The sequence below is a fragment of the Danio rerio genome, chromosome 17 (genome assembly GCF_049306965.1).
Source record: "Danio rerio strain Tuebingen ecotype United States chromosome 17, GRCz12tu, whole genome shotgun sequence".
In the NCBI taxonomy this organism is placed as follows: Eukaryota; Metazoa; Chordata; class Actinopteri; order Cypriniformes; family Danionidae; genus Danio; species Danio rerio.
In genome coordinates, this window is record NC_133192.1 from 28,454,573 (window position 1) to 28,474,941 (window position 20,369).

The following is a 20,369-nucleotide window of genomic DNA, read 5'->3' on the forward strand; positions in this document are numbered from 1 at the left end:
TTAAGTAGTGCCAAAAAAATCCTAAATAGTTGTGTTGGTTCAATTCATTTTTAAAAAGGCTGTTTTAACAAACAGGAAAAATTATTATTTTAAGTGTGTGTCAAAGGTCACGGGTAGATTAGATTTGATTCAACTTTATTGTCATTACACATGTACAAGTACAATGCAACGAAATGCAGTTTAGGTCTAACCGGCAGTGCAATAGCAGCAAGTGCAGGATACAGGTATAAGTTATAAAGTGCAGTGATAGAAAAACTATGGTAATATTTACAGATGGATGTTCTATCAACATTATATACAGGTTGTATTAGCTATGAACAGAGATTTACAATAGATGAATATATCTACAGGTTGCTATTAATAATCAGAATTATGCAGATTAACAGCAGTGTTCTCATCATAGCACTATGTTGTGCATAACAGATTAATACAGGTGCCGAAAACATATAAACAAGGATATAATTGTTTGTGAGCAATAGAGAAATTCCTGGTGCTGTTTTGTCTTGTTTACATATTTCTTCACAGCTCTTTGCGACTAATAAAAATGCCATATAAACCATATTAAAAATTATTTAGTATCTGTAGGTTCAGTATTGGGCGACATGGTGGCTCAGTGGTTAGCATCGTTGCCTCACAGCAAGAAGTTCACTGGTATTGGCATTTCTGTGTGAAGTTTGCATGTTCTCCCCATGTTGCATGGGTTTCCTCCGGGTGCTCCAGTTTCACCCACAGTCCAAAGACATGCGCTATAGGTTAATTAGGTAAGCCAAATTTTCCGTAGTGTATGTGTGTATGTCCTGGTCCTCCAGGTTGAGTGTTGAGCGTTGGGCTAATGACCCACCTCATAAAAACTAGATATTATGAAACACCAACATGGTGTGGCTAAATATAAACTTCGATATAAATAGGAGCAAGTAAGGTTCAAATTAAAAAAATTAAAATGAACCTGGAGTAAATGTATAATCTTTAATGTATACATCATTTCTTCCATCGAAAAAAACAAAACAAAAACAAAAAAGAGAAGGTTAACTCATTTCAAAACATGGACTAAATACTATCAAAGACATTAGAGGTCAAATGCATGTTTGTTCAGCAGTCAGACTCCCTCTGAAGGTGAAAGTGACTGTACATCTACTGATTGTCTTTTTGTTGTTGTTTTTTTTTGCAACAATATGGCCAAGATTAATAAAAGAGGCTGCGTTCTTAAAATCCTCATTCTTTTCTTTTCATGTTTTCATGTCTATGTTTTTTTTTTCCTTTGATTAGATCATCTGGTTCAGCAGCCAGTCTGCATATTGCAGTCAGAACACGTTGGACTTGCTGTTTGTTCTGGTGCTCTGGTGCGTCTGTCTGTGTGTGCGTGTTAGAAAGAAGGACGGGGGTGTACGGAAAGCCTCATACACAAGACTAGAGAGAATCAGTAAGCGGGGGAGAGAGAAAAGACAGAAAGCGGAAGGATCTTTCTCAGAATTAACAAAAAATCAGCAGCTGAATGATCCCTCAGTCTTCTCCGGAGAGGTGAGTGCATGACTTCTTTCTTACATCTGATTCACATTTTTGTGAGGCAAACACATAATCAGCTGAGCATGTATGTTGGTTTTCTCTCTACTGTGTTGATCAAGTCTCATCTTCTTGCTCCTACTCACTGATGGATTCTTACAAATAATTTTGGAAAAGCTAAAACTCGGCAAATGCTTACGATCAGAACGTCATGCTGTTTTTCCAGATATTTAATAACTAGTATAGCTTAAAGACAGATGTCAAAAGTGGCAGGTGCTTTCAGAATGTCAGTAGCCACATTTTTGTTGGTGTGGCAGGTTATGTAGTATGCTCTTATTAACACACTGGTGTCAATGCGTCCTCTTAAATGTTTGTTTTTGGGTTGCCATGCAACACTAGTTACTAGAGCAGGAAATCGATTGAGATGTAATTTAAAAACATGCTTTGATTGACCAATATGTTAAAACATCTGCCCACATCTGTGTCTAGGAGATACATCTGATGGTGATATTGTCAAGATGTTGTTTAACGATTAATTAGATAAAGAAAATGCTCTGCAAGAAAGAGAGGGCACACGTACTAAAAATATCCACTTTTAATAGCATCGCGTCATTCACGCTTTCTCATTTGTGATTTATGTGTGGAACAGGCATGGGCTTGCTCTCTGAGCACCCAGCCGTCTGACTTGCCGTCTACATATAATATCTCCGGTTTAAAATGTGTTCACAGTCTCAGCTTGTAGGACAACACCACCACACATTTGCGTCAGAAAGGCGATGCTCAGTCTAACACCTGTGGCTGGTATTTTAAGAACTGTTTCAGATGTACCACAAAAGATGCAGCTGTACCATCATCCAGGTTACTGTCTCTTAGCAACAGCGGGCCATTCACCTCCACTCTGCTTGTTGCCAGGAGCGACGATGTTTCTTAGAGCTCAAAGGAGAGCCGTCAGCTAACAAGCCGTGTTATTCTCTTCCAGATCTGTAAAAAGCAGGAGAATATTTTTATTTATGAGTGTCTTCTAGAATCTGTAACCAGTGTTCATTTTGTTGACGAAAATTTTCGTCATAATTTTCGGGATGAAGTGTCTAGCAACAAAAACTAGACGAAAACGAAATAAAAATGAGGTGATGACGACAACTATAATAAATATACAGACATTTCCGTTGACTAATACAAACGAAACGAGAATGCGATTGAAGCATTGAAGATTGATTAATCTTGGTGTGTGATGCATGACACACACGCACATTTGAAAAGCAACTGATCCACAGTAGACACGGGATACTAGATCATTACTCTACTTATTTAATCAGTGCTATAGCTGAGCACCATGTCTTATAACACCAACTATAACAGTACAGCTTGGTACAGATCAGTGTTTCTCAACCACGTTCTTGAAGGACCACCAGCTCTGCACATTTTCCATCTCTCCCTAACCAAACACGCTTGATCATCAGCTCATTAGCAGAGACTGAAAGACCTGTGACCTGTGGGTGTGACAGATTAAGGAGACATCCAAAACTTGCATTTGTGGTGGGCCTCAGGAGCATGGTTAAGAAACACTAGTATAGGCTGACATTGCAATGTGGACTATTTTAAGCCCATTGAAAGATAAAATGGCTTGAAACTGTTCGATAGACTGGTCAAAAAGACTAGTAGTTTATCACGTTAAAAAAAAGGGTTTGCTAAATAATTGCACACTCCTGCATTTTTAGATGGCTGCTGTTCTTACATGTGGATTAATTGCTGTCACAGATTCAAAATCATTTTTTTCAACTTTTTTTTTGTTACAACGTTATTCCAAAATGGATTAAATTAATTTATTTCCTTAAAATTCTACTGATAATACCTTTTAATGACATTGTGAAAAAAGATTTTTTGAAATTTTTGCAAATTTATTAAAAATAAAAAACCTCTACACAAGTATTCACAGCCTTTGGTGTGAAGCTCTAAATTGAGCTCAGGTACAGTCTGTTTCCACTGATCATTCTTGAGATGTTTCATTAGCTTAATTGGAGTTCTCTTGTGGTAAATTCAGTTGATTGGACATGATTTGAAAAAGCATACACCTGTCTACAGTATATAAGGTCTCAGGGTTGACAGTGCATGGCAAAGCACAAACCATCACCAGGCTAATACCATCCCAACAGTAAAGCATGGTGGTGGCAGCATCATGCTGTGGGGATGTTTTCCAGCAGCAGGAACTGGAAGACTAGTCAAGATAGAGGGAAAGATGAATGCAGCAGTGTACAGAGAAATCCTGAATGAAAACCTGCTTCAGAGTGCTCTTGACCTCCGACTGGGGCGATGGTTCATGTTACAGCAAAACAATGACCCAAAGCACACCACCAAAATATCAATGGAGTGGCTTCACAACAACTCGGTGAATGTTCTTGATTGGCCCAGCCAGAGCCCAGACCTAAATCTCTGGAGAGATCTGAAAACGTATGTACAACTTCCCTTCCCATCCATCCTGATTGAGCTTGAGAGGTACTGCAAAGAGGAATGGGCATAAATTCCCAAAGTCAGGCGTGCCATGTTTATGGCATCTTTTTCAAAAAGACTTGAGGCTGTAATTGCTGCCAAAGGTGCATCAACAAAGTACTGAGCAAAAGCTGCGAATACTGATGTACATTTCATTTTTCAGGATTTTATTTTTAATAAATTTGCAACAATTTAAAAAAATATTTGTTCACATTATCATTATGGGGTATTGTGTGTAGAATTTTGAGGAAATAAATTAATTGAATCCATATTGGAAAAAGGCTGTAACATTAAAACATTTGCAAAAAGTGAAGCGCTATGAATACTTTCCGGACGCACTTTATTATATAAATAAATAATGCATATCTATGTTTTTTCAGCAATGGAAAAGCTGTTCTATATTCTAATAAGACTTAGAATATTTTATAATATTTATTATATTAGTTTGAATATTTTGTATAAATAATTGTAAACAATAATTTAATTAAATTTCACGTAAATTAAACCAAATATATTTGTAGTACATCTATTTGACTAAAATCTTATAAAATTCAATTCAAAGTCAAAAGATTAAGACTAAAACTAAATCAAAATTTGCTGTCATAATCAACACTGTCTGTAACTGAATCTGATTTATTACTCACCAGGTTGTTAACAGTGGTTTCATCTTGAAGAGATCCCCATTGACGAGATGCACACTCCAGCATCCATGCTGATGGGGGTGGTGTTCGCCCCTCTAGGCCTCGTGCTGGTGTTCACTGCTGCCATCACGCCACAGTGGAGAGAAGGTCAGGCGCGGCTGGGTGCTGCTGGAAAGGGCGGGGCAACAGAGCTCCTCCTACTCCGCTCAGATGGCCTATGGGAGAGCTGCCTGCAGGTGGTGCACTCTGAGGTCAAAGAATGCTGGCCTGTGTCAGGGTCCTACCAGCGGGACTCTCGGGTCCGGATGGTCCAGGGCATGGTACTGTCGTCTCTCTTCCTTTGCGGAGCAGGGATCGTGCTCGCCAGCATTGGTGTCCGTTGCTGGACTGATATCCCGCTGAGGAGTGTAGCGGCAGCTGGTGGCCTGTTGGTGGCGCTGGCTGGTGTGCTCAGCCTGGCTGCATTAGGAGTGTACACTCGCCATCTTTCCAAGCTGGGGATTGATGTGGATTCAAATTTATCAGAGACGCAAGGACTTAATGCGCACAAGCCACCCCGACTAACTCTACACCCAGCTGGATCGCTGTACTTCGGGTGGGTGGGAGCTTGTGTACAGGTGCTGGGAGGGATTGCACTGCTCTACGGGTTCAAAGACATGAAGTGTTCATTCTGCCGCAAACAGAGACTCAAGGACAGTACAGAGATGTATGCGGTGAACTGTTAGATGGACCAAACATTTCAGAGGACTCAAGAGACTCTTAGGGGGCTTTCATGCTAGAATATTTGTGTCAAGAGTTTGGATCAGGGTTGTCCAAAGTTGGTCCTGGAGGGTGCCTGCCTGTCCTGCAGACTTTAGCTCCAACACACCTGTATTGAAGGTACTACTAAGCCCAGCAAGACCTTGATTAGCTGCTTCACCTTATTCTTCATGTACAAGTGGGCACAGCCATTTGAATCTTTTTGGCTCGAGACTTCCTGTCTCATTCAGTTCCATTCAATTTCAGACGTTAAAGCTTGTTATGCTGCTTGATGTTGCAAACTGACATTTTCTTATTATATTATTCTGCTTTGTCTGTTTAGTCATGAACACACTTGTTTGTAGAGCAAGTAGTTTAACAGTTTTTTTTTTCCGTTTATCATTCCTAGTAATTTCTCCCAACAGTTCTGAAACAATTGAAAAAACGAGCGCACTTCCACATTGAAGAATAAGGTCAATAGGGTTGGAGCTAAAATATGCTGGTCAGAGGCCTTCCAGGACCTGTGTGGCCATCTGTGAACTGTGTGGACTGGGATATGGGGTATATAAACTCTGTTAGGGTTCACTTCTAATGTGAACAGAATTATACTATTATTGGTATGAATTGGTGGTTATTCGTTTACTCACTTGGTTTCCTGACACACTGAAAGAAGATTTGACCTCATTTCTGCTTTCAGAATTAGCATTAAATGTATGATAAGTGTACATGTTCCATTTTATAATGGTGCTTACTTGGGAAACAAGCTGCGGTCACACTGCACTTTTCTCCCCATAGACTTCCATTTATACACACGCAAATATGTAAGACCGGAAACGGCAGCTCGTGCGACAAGTTTCGCAGTTCACTGCATTGAAAAGTTCAAGCTTGGTGAACTCTGCCCTGCAAAATCTCATCACATGATTGCGTGAGACCAATCGAAGGCCTCTCTGGATAGAAATTTAAAACATCGGTCAATTGCTTGCTTTTTTAGTGTCTAATCATTAGAGGTGTGAACCTATACTGGTCTCACGGTTCGGTTCGGTTACGATTATCATGCCTTCGATTCGGTTCAATTCGATATTTCGGTGCATTGACGATGCTTTCCATATACAGTGTTATATTTTAGAGGGGAGGCTATAACAAGCTGTCTGTATAAACACACAGACACACAGCACCACACTGTCTCTCATTCAAACACAAACATAGACAGCACCAAAGAAACAAACACACACACGCACACACACACTTAAGCCCTCGCAACAGGGAGAGCTCGCGAAGAGCGAAGCAGAAAAACGAAAAAAAAAGAAGCACTTTTCTGACGGTCCCTTGCTGAGAGCTCCTCTCAGCGCGAGCTATCCCGGCTAAACACATATTGCGAGGGCTTAAACGGAGCAGTGCTCGTAGTGTGAAGCGAAAAAAAAGAAAGACAGCTGTGAAACAACCAGCTTTGTCTTTTTGTATGAAACACACTTTAGATCTTTTTAGGGTAAGAGGTTTTTGAGTTATTGCCGTCTGTAACTGAATGTGTGTCAAGAATATCGAAAACAAAACCAACTTAACCGCGCTCATTTCTGGCGCCCCCTGGATATACAGCGCCCTTAGCATTTGCCTATGGTGCCTATGCCACAGGCCGGCCCTGAGTTGGCTGAGTGTTGTAAACACTCGCGCTTACCTCCTTTGCGACAGAGCGCACAGGAGATAAATGACGTCAGTACATAATAACCGGTTATGATTATTACTGAACTGATACCGAATTGTCCGCATCTGCATCGCGGTGCACCAAAGAAACAATTACTTTTGACACCCCTACTAATCATCTTGTTTAATCCCGCTCCTTTTCGCTGCGCAGTACAACCGAATCTTGCAGGCACAAACTCTAATGTGACCGCAGCATTGCAATTTTCAAAATAGTAAAATTAAACAAGAATTGATTCATTTTGACATCTACAGCAAAGATGCCCTATAGCAACAGAGCTACATCTCGGCTACTCCTATAACGCAAATGTACCACGGAACTAAGTACCACAATGTAAACACAATCTAGCATGAGCAAGGAAAAGGAGTGCCAATCAAACTCTGGTGGGGACCAGGCAATCAAATCAAGTGTGAAAGCACCCTTAGGGTTCAAACACAGCATGCACATGACTGATTGGAGTGCAGCTTGTAGTGTTTATGAACAAGATAAAGTAATGTGAAACAGAACAAAAGATTACTGAAGTATTAAACTCTTTCCAGAAGCTTTAAAGCACAGGTCTCAGCTTCGATTCCTGGAAGGCCGCAGCTTTGCAACCCTAATCAAACACAGCTGATCACACTAATCAAGGTGTTCAAGACTACTAGAGACTATCAAGCAGGTGTGAGTCGGAGCTGTTTGGAGCTAAACTGTGCAGAGCTGCAGCCCTCCAGGAATTGAGTTTGAGACCATTGCTTTAAAGGGATAATTTATTAAAAAAATGAAAATTTTGCAATTCATTTCTCACTCTCCAAATCTGTCAGAGTATCTTTCTTATGTTAAACACAAAAGAAAAGATTTTGAAGAGTGTTGGAAACCTGTGACCATTTTTATAGTATTTTCCCCCAGTATGGATGTCAGTGGCTACTAGTTTCCCACATTGCGTTTAACAGAAACTCAAATTTTGGAGCCACTTCAGGGCCAATAAATGGCGAGTAAATTATAATTTTTGGGTGAACCATCTTCTTTAAGCTCCACTCACACTTAGAATGACAAATGTAGTAGCCATATTAGTGTCCACATCAATGATAATCCTCTGTTTAATGTAAGCGCGCAACTTAAGCTCATTATAGCCAAGTGAATTCTGATTGGCTCAATGTTTCATCATTCATCAGCAGTATAAAAAAAGCTTAATATGATATTCTTTGACTGTGTAGTTATCTTTATAAGTGGCGTTTGATAGGTAGTGCGCTTAAATTATAGAAATATTAAAGCATTTAGGGTATCATCCTCAGTGTGAGTGGGCCTTCAAGAACAGATCTTGCTGAATGCATTTTAGCATTCAACTGTTTTAATCGTAATATTGTGTAAACCAGCACTAGATCTTTGAACTACATTTCACTGCTTTTATGAATGTACAGCACATAAGTGCCATATTTTTAAGATTTCACGTCAAGCTTCGTCATTTAAGAAGTGTGCCTCACCAACATGCTATTCTTAATTCTGCAGTGACGTAAAGGAGGCTCTCTGTGGTAATGGTCAGCTGATAAGAGCATAATGAATGTATGAGCTGTATCTCATTTAGAAGGCTGCCCTCTCTGAAGGTCACATTTTGCCATGTTATTTAAAAATAATTAATCATGACATTAAAAATAAAAACAGAAATTACTTGGATGAATTTACTATAGTTCACACAAAATAATCCACATTTTTATAATCACTGCTTTTCTAAAATTAGACCTACAGAGGGAATATCCTTTCCATATGAGACACAGCAGATTTACCTAATCATTGTGACAATACTGTATCATTCTTTCCAATGTTGTTGTACAAAGAAAGCTATGCGCTTCTGTCACAAGGTTGTTGGCATTTTGGGCTTTTCCCACTAGACCTGTGTATTGTGTCATTGTACTCGATCTTTACGACTGATAAACGTTTCATATTTGGATTAATGGTGAGCTTCTGTAACATGCTGATCTATTATTAATTACTACATGTGCTTGATAAATCTTTGTTGTAAATAATGATTAAATCTGTATGCATTAGGCTAGTGATTAAACATTTCAAAGCATGTTTTCCCTGCGTCTAACAACATGTGAAAAGTCAGACTGCTTGACATATTTCAGTCATCATGTCTGCTCAGACTACTTTTTGGCTTGTCATGCTAATAATAATTATTATACATCAAATGACTTGTTTTGGTAAATACACAACAGCCTGAGCTGTACATTCCCATTTCCCACATAACAGTGAGCTGAGATCATATAACATCAACATGTCATGTCTACTTCAGTTTAGATGTGCAGATGTTCTGGGTCAAGACAATAACAAATTCGACTTGATTAATTAGGCTGATAGGTAGTTACACTAAAATATACACCAAAACATACCTGTTTGAATGCAGCTTATAGTTTATTAGCGGTGAGAATAAACTATTTAAGGAGCATTTCTATTCTAGAGGAACAGATTGGCTTTGGCTTTGCTTAAATACAGTATTTGTACACTTTGTATAAACATAAGGCAACTGACTCAGATCTCATATTTCTAATTCATCTTTCATTTTTATCTGAATGTCAATGCATATGTATAAACTAAAATTAAAACAGCAGGATGAAATAAATTATAATATATATATGGGAAATCCAATTGGTCTAAAGGTGCATGATGATGCAAAAACATGACTTATTTAACACTCACTGTTCACTTTCTCATTTTCTCTTATTTGATACAACAAAATAATGACTTGATGGCTATTTGTTGTCTTAAATGAAATGAAAAAAATGTAATCAAGTTTTAGTAGTTGACATTTTAGAATTAGATAAAAAGAGAAGATTCAGGTGCAACCATATGAACATATGAAATATACACTTGTGATAAAACACTAAAAATCTCAAAGGAAATGTGTCTGCTCCTCGTGAACAAAACACAAGCGCCACTGTGTGGCAATAGTGAGGAATTGACCATTTCTGAGCATTCAATACAAACACTATGCACGATGAGGTATCCATTCTTTTCCTCAGGAAATATACTTGCTGAGTCTGAACTTGTTTTCAGGATTTGCATTACCAGAAAACGTCTAGGCCTGTTTACACTAGGCATTACGATGAGTTTTGTCCAAGAGATCACAAGTAGATAAAGTTTTCCACTTTTAATTACAAGCGTTTTTCACTTCCATGCTTTTTTTTTTAAGTATTTGCTTTTACTGATCTTTCAGTCTAATATTGTCAACTTGGATACTTTCATTTCTGCTCTGTAGGTTTGTGTCAGAACAAAAGAACATTGAGTTTTTATTTTACATTTTACTGCCTGCAAACCAAACGTTTAAATCCTGTTTTGCTAATGTGATTTAACAACACTTTAAAGGGCACCTATGATGAAAATCATCTTTTTTAAGCTGTTTAGACAGAACTGTGTGTAAGTAGAGTGTGTCCACTGTCATATTGGGGTGATATAAAGAAAATAAGCCTCTTTTTTTTTTTTTTTTTTTTTTTTTTTTTTTTACATTTTTGGACATTAAAATAGGATCCAAATCCCTCCCATTTTGAGGCCCACCGCAACTTGATGTAGGAGTGTGCGCAACGCAACTTGGATCAAAAAATCATCTTCAAATGTGATCAAGAATGAGTTTTATACGTTTAAAACGTTTTTAACACAGTGCATGTTTGCAATTTCTTTACTTTGTTTAAAAAAAGTCTTTACTTTATCAGCACAGCCGCATGTCAGTATAATTATAAAAGAAGACGCTTCAATCTGGATTGTCGACGTTAAATCAGGTTTATTTTGTACATTAACATAACGGATATACATACAGCAGTGGATATTAAAGTGTATCCTGTCACATTTGCGTGCAAAAACAATGCAAAGTTAAACGTGTGCGTTGTGTGTGCGTGTGTAAACTTTGTAACGACATTGTGTGTGATTCATTGTTCTCGTCAACTAATTATCTTCACAACAAATACATTGAATAATCATTGGGAAAGTTCTTACTGTAGTATTTCTCACAAATGTTACGTGAGATCTGCTTCCTTCCTGTCTATCATTGTGCTGTTTATCTGACACAGCCGAGGCGGAGATTGAGGCACACTCTGACAGGCATGTGGGAACGGTGGGTGGGGAGAACCAGCATTAAAGGCACGGGAAACAAAAACAGCTACATTGTGTTCAGAGCAGAAAATCCAGCATTCTGAAAGGTCTAATAAATAATCTCATGGGTGTTTTGAGCTGTACCTTTACAGACACATTCTGGAGACACAAAAGACTTCTCTTAAATCTTGAAAAAGGGATAAAATAGGAGCCCTTTTGATAGGATTGAACACATGAACGCACTCCAGTTTTCAACATCTTCCAGAAGTGCTCAACAGTTGACAAGCTCAAAATGCTTCAGTCCCCATTTGCACTTATATTCAGAGTCGTCTACTTGTGATCCGATACACAAAAATGCATCTTTTAATACCAGCTGTAAATTGAGCCCACTGATATAAAAGTAATAAAATATATTTATAAAAGGAATACTTTCTTGTTGTCTATCATATCAGAACATACTGAAGGCATAATCCTAATTATGCAAATCTTTCATACACACCTGAAGTAAAAACAAACATGTATCATGTCAATATAATTCATCTAAAATATTATTTAAAACTACATACATCAGCATAATCAATGTTCTTAGCAAGTGCCTAAAGTAGATTTGTTCATTTGCAGATGTGTAAAGTAACTCCAGAAGAGAGATCTTACTATGAAATTCAGGTCCGCATATCCCAGTGTTGCACGTTCTGTTTTAGTTACGTTTCCCTATAGCACAGGAGGAAAACGTTCCCATTTAATTGTCGCAAGTTCTGTAGACGTGTCATATGTAAAAGTAGCTGTCTATAGATGTTTCGTCTGTGTCTGTGCTCTGCGTTTGCATGGGCACCTGTGCATTTGTAGGAGTTGAGTCTCCATCATCAGGAGCATCTGCGTCCACCAGCTGTTCTCCATCACTCAGACTCAGTGCTCTCGCCTCGTCGCTCACCTTGTTCGCTGTGTCTGTGCTGGGTGAGTCTTTCAGTTTGTGCAGTTTCTCGATGTCCTGCAGCAGCTCTTCATTGAACTGCTTCCACTGACGATACTTCTGTGGTGTGAACTCGGAATCCTCCAGGATCCTGTTGATCAGATGAAGCTCCGCCTCCTTTGCCTAGGAAACACAAGCAGCCAATGAGAAACATTGTGTGATCCTGATAAGTTCATGTTTTTGAGTGTTGAAAGAAAAGATGAACTAAGAAATCAAAAGTTATTTATCTTTTAACATATATGGGGTCATTGTACTATACAACAATGCATTAATTTCACAATTGTTTTTGTTGTCAGTCAAAAAAAAAGAAGCTTATATTAAAGCCAATCAGGTTGTGGAATGAACCACTTCACCACATAATATCGTGGATAAACGCCACCTCCACTGAAGATATACATCACTGCCTGTTTAGTTTCTCCCACAGATTCATATTACAGTAGATAATGAGAGGAATGTGTAGGTCAACACAGAAAGCAACTAATAAAGTTCTTCTGAAGACATTCAGGGGTGAATTCCAGAAAGCAAGGTTAACTTAACATCTCAACTGAGTTGTAGGGATGTTCCGGTTCACTATGAGCCAGTTGAAAATCCATTAAAATATGTGACGATTCTAATCAGTAGAAATATTGAATAAATCACAATACATTTGAAAAGAAGAGGGCTCTGTGTTTACAAGCGCAAACTCGATTTACCTGCACATCAACAACATGAAAGAAGTGGGACGGCAGAGTAAAATGACAGCGGTAAAGTGCACCAGACAAAACACAAACTGTGTGAAAAACTGCGAGAAGCTGTTTACTTACACAAATAGAACAACAAATTACACATTACCTGTCAGTACAGTGACTACTGTCACAGATGTTTATATGCAAAACAAACTATTAATAAGGCAAACCAAACTAGATGATTTGCAGCTTCGCTTGGTCCTATGAGTGATATGGAGATCACAATGCACCAGTGCTTTAATAGCAAAAGTGTGAAGATGTTTTTTCAGACTGCAAGAGAAAGTTGTTCTGTTACAGAAGCAGGTATTAAATTAGTTTTACCCTCTCCTTTTCAAATTAGTTCATGCATATTTTAATAATTTAATAATTATTAGTGATTTTTAAAAAATGTTCAAGATTATCTCTTCTTAAATGTGTAATATATATATATATATATATATATATATATATATATATATATATATATATATATATATATATATATATATATATATATATATATATATATATTATATATACATATACACACACACACACACACACACACACACACACACACAAATAAAAGTCAAAAGTTTGCGGTCAGTTTTATTATTTTTTTAAATGTTTTTTTAAAAACAAATTATTCTGTTTATCAAGGCAGCATTTATTAAATGTAAAGTTATTTTTTGACAATTTTAAATAACTGCTTTGTATGTAGTTTCAAATGAAATCATTACTCCAGTCATTACAGATTTTATTACTATTACTATTGATAATAATAATAATATTTATAATAATAACAACAATAATATTTAATATTGGAGTTATTGCTGAAGGATCATGTGACTCTGAAGACTGGAGTAATGAAGCTGAAATTCATCTTTAAAATCACTGGAGTAAATGATTAAATTAAATGATAAACTACTTGTAAACAGTTATTTTAAAGTGCAATAGCATTTCACAATTTGTACTGTATTTTGATTAAATAAATGCAGCCTGTGTAAGCAGGATAAGCTTATTTTGAAGCATTTGAAAATCCTATGACCCCAAACTTTAGGTAGTGTAATGTATATTTACAAAACAAAAAAAATAGGTGATCCATTTTTTTGAAAGCATCCTGTTACAAAAATATCAAAGCAAAAAAACCCAGATCCACCACATGACTTAAAATTTAAATAAATAATAGGAAAAATGTATATTATTTCATAATAGTGTTTCATTGAAAACTAAAAAAAAATAATAAGAAATAAGAATAAGAAACACACTACACACACACACACATACACACGAACACATGTCACATACACAGCTCAGGTAAAAAAATAACATGCTCCGAAACATAAGTTGCTATGGTAAATTACAACCAAAAGCTGAGGCTTTTCGCTTACATATCCTTAAACTTATCCAGGTATGTCACTTAACCTGGATTCTGGATCACCCCCTTGATGCTGGCAGTGAAAATTATTACTTTTTCTTTGCTTTCATTTTAAACTCAACATTAGGAAAGAGTGAATGAAGTTCCAGAACACATCAGTTAGAATGTTTGTCCTTTGTTTACTTCATTATATAGCAGATTTGTTTTTAAAAAAAAAGGCACAATCATATGCCGGATTTCAAAAAGACTGAAAATAAAAGACAATTCCATGCTGAATAGTTTGAATACAACATTAATTCTGTACCACAAAAGTCTAAGTGACAGAGATCATTTGATATGTACTAATAAGGTTTTATCATTATTACAGCAGTGTCCATCTATGAAGGATGTAGACTGTCAAACATACATGGAAAAGTTTACACCGGTGGTCAGATCCCTGTCACACAACTTCTTTAAATAAACCAAACTGTTAGCCAATCACATCAGTATGCATTAACTTCCGAGTCTACAATCTGCTATATATATTCAGCTGGTATTCTGATGAAGAGTCAAAACAGAACAGAAAATAGCCTATTAGTGCTAAATCAGGATTTTAAGTATACCGCAGAGAACATTATATAAAAGAAGGCAGTTCATGACCCTTTAAAATAGGTGTCTGACCTTCAATGTGCTCTGCAGGGCACGGAGTGTGTGGATCTTCTCATTGATAACCGGGTTTTTGTTGCGTTTGATGAAGGATTTACGGAGCTGGTCGTGAGTCATCGGCTGCTTCTGTCCAATCAGAGTCACTCCTCCTTTCTTTATACTGTTGAACATTTCGTCCATCTCATCTACATTTCCTGAGGGTCAGAGACCATTTGCTTGTTTATGCTAGGCTTGGTTTTTAGGGTTTTATGCATGTGTAGATATAAGATATAAAGTAGCTGATGGGCAGTTCCCTTACCTGCAATTTTACTGCCCGTTGCTTGTGAAATGGTTATCGGCTCTGACATCCTGTTCTGCTTTACTTTCGTTCGAGGAAGTGTGTTTGATTGAGTTTGAGTTTTCTGTGACAAAATGATGACAATATTTTAAGCATGTTCCAAAGGAAAGGTACTTAATCTCCAAATGAAAGAGTCATCATTCTTAAACAAAATAAATTTGAGGATTTTTCTATTTGTTCCAGCAACTCAAAAATACTCGTTAAATATGTTTGTTCAAAAATTATCTGCATAATAAAGATGAAGTGTCAATTTAATGCATCACAGCTAAAAAGATTGTAATCGGTAATTAAACATAAAAATAACATTTACTGAGCAAGATCATGTAAGTTGATCAAAATTGGCAGTAGAGGAACATAAAAGCATCACAAACGGAGAATAAAAATGCACAAATGTTTTCGAAACTGATAATAAATGTTAATGAGCTCCAAATCAACTAGTGATTTCTGAAAGTGCATGTGACACCAAATACTAGAAGAATTACTGATTTGATATCAGATAAATTAATTAAAATATATTTTAAAAATAATTTGTAATATTTTTTACAGTTATTATTGAACAGCGGTGTAAATAATGTGATGATGTTCCATACACACACAGAAGATGAAAAATGTTTTATCTTGAAGTGGTCTATCCTAGTAAATAACGTTTTATTATCATCTGTTTTGATGCGTGTATAGAACTGTGTGTACATGTGTGTTTGTGAGAGTGTGTGCTCTGTTTGCACATGTGTGTATATTAATCCTCACCGTATAAAGTTTCTTCCGATGAGGAAGTGGTGAGCGTGATGATTCCTCCTCAGACTCAGTTTCACTGTAACAGTCTGACAAAGGAAACCTCAATCATTAATCCAGCACAACTAGAATTACATCAAAATCCTGTCATTGAAAATATAACACAAAAGCAGCATATGCAGCATAACGTAAGACAGCACAGAGGTCTAATAAATGTATTTTTTCCAGAATCACAATTTATATATATATATATATATATATATATATATATATATATATATATATATATATATATATATATATATCATGAGTGATATCCAAGAAGGCTCTTATGTAGCATTTTACAAATCAAAGTCAGTCCTTTCATTGCAAATCCAAAAGAAAGTTTTTTTTTTTTTAAGATAAATGAAGACATTTTAAATTAAATTTGATAGATCTATGCTTCTTTGTTTCAGTTTAAATGCAAAAAACACAAATCTGTTCATCACATTAGCATTATATTTCCACAAAAGAATGACTAAATTTAATGTGTCTGAATTCCCTTCTAGTTATTTAGCTGAATGATGCTTGATATTGCAAATTGAACTCTCATTACATTCTACTTTAATGTATTGTCCTAAACAGACAGTTCACCCCAAAACGAAAATGTCGTCATCATTTACTCTGAATTAAGTGGTTTTAAACTTTTATGATTTATGAACAAAAAAAGATATTCTGAATATTGTGAAAAAAAGCAGGAATTGACATCCAAAGTAGATACAAAAAATATTGTGTAAAGTCAATGTACTTCCAACATACTTCAGTTTGTGTTCCTTTGTGTTCAACAAAAGAAACTCAACCAAGTTTGTGACCATGAGTAAATGATGACAATTTTCATTTAAAAGAGAACTATCCCTTTAAATATTAACACTTATTTGTAAAACATTTTGTGCTAAAAGCATTCACATTCTCACATTTCCTAACAACAGCTAATTTCTGCATTAAAAATAACATGGATAAAGTGATCCTGTCTCATTAGAAGATGTGAAATAAACTGCTAATCAATTCATTTAGCATTTATATATTAATTTATTTATTTATATATTATACTTTTTATAGTGTTGTAAAGTATGTTGATTTTTCTATGAAACTAATTTAGTCCTGGACTGCTGAATTTCCTGTCTGTACGACGAATTTAACTTCGAATACTAATAAAGACACATTGACTTTATTCTTTATAGATGTTTTGATGTCCCATGGTTTTAAGTTATAACAGACCTTCAGTAGAGGTACAGAAATCAGATGTAATTTAGCTCTGTTCAGCTGAACAATTCAATTTAGCAGTGCAGACATAACAGCTATATTTAAAAAAAAGAGTGTGGTTTTTTCATACCTTCTTCACTGTCTGGCTGACTCTGGGCATATTTCTTGTGTTTCTGAATTGCTGTGATTAAGCAATTTATCCATCTGTTGAAAAATGGACAAGATAAAAACAGTATGAAACACAAATTTATCTCATAGGCAATTCACAAGTCCCACAAACTTCACGTTTGCACAGAACTTGTTTTGTATTGTATTAAGTGCTGACCAGTAGGGGGCATAGTTGATCTGTCAGAAAACCCGAATGCCTGAAAACGAACAAATACGTTTGTGTGCTGTCGAAAATAGCAATAATAAGCAGCTAAACTGAAAGTTGGAGTGTTTAATAGGTTAAAAGCTCTGGCATTTACTTTGTCTAGAGCGCTAGAGACCATCTGATCCAACGTTTGCTGAATCACTGCTTTACTGAAGCTCATGAGGTCAAACTCATTAACAGTCATTTTAGAGATCAAGGAGTTTCATACTGAGGCTTTTCATCGACCACTGCAACCTGGCAACAGAGCATCTGAACGACTGTGCCTGGAAATAGTGGACATAAAAGGCATACATCTCTTCAAAAGAAACAAACTGAGTCACCTGAGCAGACTAATATTATCAATTGGCATATGAGTGGGGAATGATACATGATGACTAACCTAAGTGACCCCGGGCTCTCTCATGAACATCATATCACCAGCTCTTTATTTAGAGGTAACAAGCACCTGAGTCTGGCTGGTCATCATGGGACAAATCCTGCAATGTGAAAGATCTTCAATCTGAAGTGCTCTGTTATATAAACTGCTCAGGCCTGAATTACTGCAGAGGCTGCTGAATTATATGACTGTGTACTAAAAAAATTAATGTCACAAAATGTTTAAGTAGTTTAAGTAGCAAGCAAAAAATTTACAATAAATTAGTATATTAAAAAAGTGTTAGTTCACCTAAAAATAAAAATTGTTAATTTTTCACCCTCATGCCCTTATGTCATTACAACTCCTTGAGACCTTTGTTCATCTTTGTAACACAAATTAAGACACTTTAGATTAAATCCATAATCTAAAAAAAAAAAAAATAAAATAACAAAATCAAGTCCATGTGTCATTGTTTTAATTGAAATACTCTAAACAAAATAAGCTGTTTTGTTCAACATTTTTTTTCTCCTCAGTGTCAGTATAGGGCACGCACTTACGTCGCACTTAAGCCCCTTTCACACAGTGATACCGGTAAATATCCAGAAAATTTCCGGAACGACTTTACCGCTCTTCTACCAACTTTATAAAAAAAAAGCGCTGTTTACACAGACACACATCCATTCCAAAACACCAGTAAATACTGACATCATTAACCAAAAATGCCCTCTAAACGGTTGCGCTTATATTTGTAAACATTTGGCTACATTACAACCTCTGCGGATAGATCAGTGTTGTGAAACACATTGATGAAAGCATAGAGAAACACTTTCGCATGTCGAGATGTTCATATATGTGTGTGTGTGCTGGCGCTCACCAGCTGCTTTATGTGCACAGCACACGCGTCAGAGCTTGAAGGTAAACAAATGACCGCTTATCATAAGCATTTTATCGATAATTATTTACCCCGTTGACATTAAGAAGGAACATAGAAATGTTATCTGATTAACATCTAGCAGCTAAATGTGTCTGGGAAAACATTCACAGGCTTTTATTCTCACAAACAGCGTGGACGTGAATGCATCTGACTGTTCTGATTGGCTAAAGTAGACGTCTTGCATCAGCACATTCTAGACGTGAACGCGCTGTTTCCGGCAATCTTCCTTCTGCATTCACACAGCGCAGCATTTCAGCAACTTACCGGTAATGTTACAACTTCTCTTTCCGGAAAATAGCTGGAATGAATTTACCGGTATTTTCAAAAAGGGCCTGTTCACATATACAGACCTTTCCGGAAAATTGCCGGTACTTTTCCGGAAAGGTCTGTATGTGCAAAAGGGGCTTGTTTTACACTTCTGACATGTATTACATCAGATATACCTGTGCATTATTTCAAATCCAGTTTTGTTTTATATGTAAACAAAACGATTGTCGTAGCCTCGTAATACTTAGATAGACTAACTGAAGTCATGTGCTCTGCCCTGTTTTTGGTGCCTCTATTGACTATGAATGAGTCAGGACTATTGCTGTCTAAGGAGGATGAGTGAGCTCTCAGATTTGATCCAAAACATGTATGGTTTGGAACAGGATGAGGCTGAGTAAATATTGACAGAACTTTCATTTTTGGGTGAACTTTCCTCAAGTATTTTTAATTACAACATATGTAGCTTATATGTAGCTGGAAAACAAATATAAATGTCCTAGCAGTAAATTGTTCGCTGTAGTTTGAATACTTTCAATAGATTTGCACAAAAATTCTGCTCACAATTGAGCATTTCTAACAGCCTCTATAGGGGCAGCACGGTGGCGCAGTGGGTAGCACAATCGCCTCACAACAAGGAGGTGGCTGGTTCAAGCCCCGGCTGGGTCAGTTGGCGTTTCTGTGTGGAGTTTGCATGCTCTCCCTGTGTTTGCGTGGGTTTCCTTCGAGTGCTATAGGTGAATTGGGTAGGCTAAATTTTCCATAGTGTATGTGCGTGAATGGGTGTGTATGGATGTTTCCCAGTAATGGGTTGCAGCTAGAATGGCATACGGTGTGTAAAACATGCTGGATAAGTTGGCGGTTCATTCTGCTGTGCTGACCCCAGAATAATAAAGGGACTAAGCTGAAAAGAAAATGAATTAATGAATGTTTGCCTCTATAATACTATCCAGCAGACTGAAGAACAGCCTTTTGCCCAGAACTGTCTCCCTTTTGAACTCTGCCCCCCACTGACTGACTCTTTTACCACTCCTCTTAGACCCAACACTCTCTTCATAACTTACCCTATAATCACTGCACTATTTAACTTGCACCTTTAAAATTGTACATATTCATTGTATATGTATATTGTATTGCATTGTTATAATTAAGAATGAATTGCCCAAGCTAGATCATGGTAGTTTTAGCACTCACAAGTATCATGCAAAGTGTGCTCGGCATAAATTTTGAGATTGTCTTTACACCATTACCTCATTTGCATAATTCATTTAATGAATAAAACAGTGCAGAGAGAGTAAGAAACTCAGCTAAAGC

At 36.8% G+C, this 20,369-nt stretch overlaps 2 protein-coding genes across 14 annotated transcripts in view; one reads left to right on the forward strand and one right to left on the reverse strand.

The window, feature by feature from the left end:
* The first annotated feature begins 1,419 nt into the window (after positions 1–1,419).
* Positions 1,420–10,222, forward strand: cldn23l (claudin 23-like). 2 transcript variants are annotated; one of them, XR_012393414.1, is made up of 3 exons: positions 1,420–1,518; positions 4,635–7,617; positions 7,773–9,114. XR_012393414.1 is itself a non-coding variant. In XM_021473190.3 (2 exons), exon 2 carries the CDS (start codon positions 4,679–4,681, stop codon positions 5,351–5,353), a length of 675 nt encoding a protein of 224 aa, XP_021328865.1. In that variant the 5' UTR covers positions 1,420–1,518; positions 4,635–4,678; the 3' UTR covers positions 5,354–10,222. The 2 variants fall into 2 exon arrangements, 1 of the variants encoding a protein (XP_021328865.1); XM_021473190.3 differs by having other exon boundaries at positions 4,635–10,222.
* A 316-nt stretch (positions 10,223–10,538) lies between these two features.
* The window catches only part of cnksr1 (connector enhancer of kinase suppressor of Ras 1), a 65,038-nt gene continuing 55,207 nt past the window's right edge, over positions 10,539–20,369 (reverse strand). For 11 of the 12 annotated variants that reach the window (XM_068214360.2, XM_073927102.1, XM_009293086.5 and 8 more), the window contains 5 exons: positions 17,260–17,333; positions 15,903–15,976; positions 15,117–15,219; positions 14,834–15,012; positions 11,279–12,214 (listed from right to left, as the gene is read on the reverse strand). In XM_068214360.2, coding sequence (XP_068070461.2) covers positions 11,888–12,214; positions 14,834–15,012; positions 15,117–15,219; positions 15,903–15,976; positions 17,260–17,333 — 757 coding nt within the window. In that variant the 3' untranslated portion in view covers positions 11,279–11,887. 12 annotated transcript variants of the gene reach the window in all.

Bases quoted from the DNA above. Each gene is read 5' to 3' on its own strand.
- cldn23l (XM_021473190.3), top strand. From the start codon at position 4,679: ATGCACACTCCAGCATCCATGCTGATGGGGGTGGTGTTCGCCCCTCTA.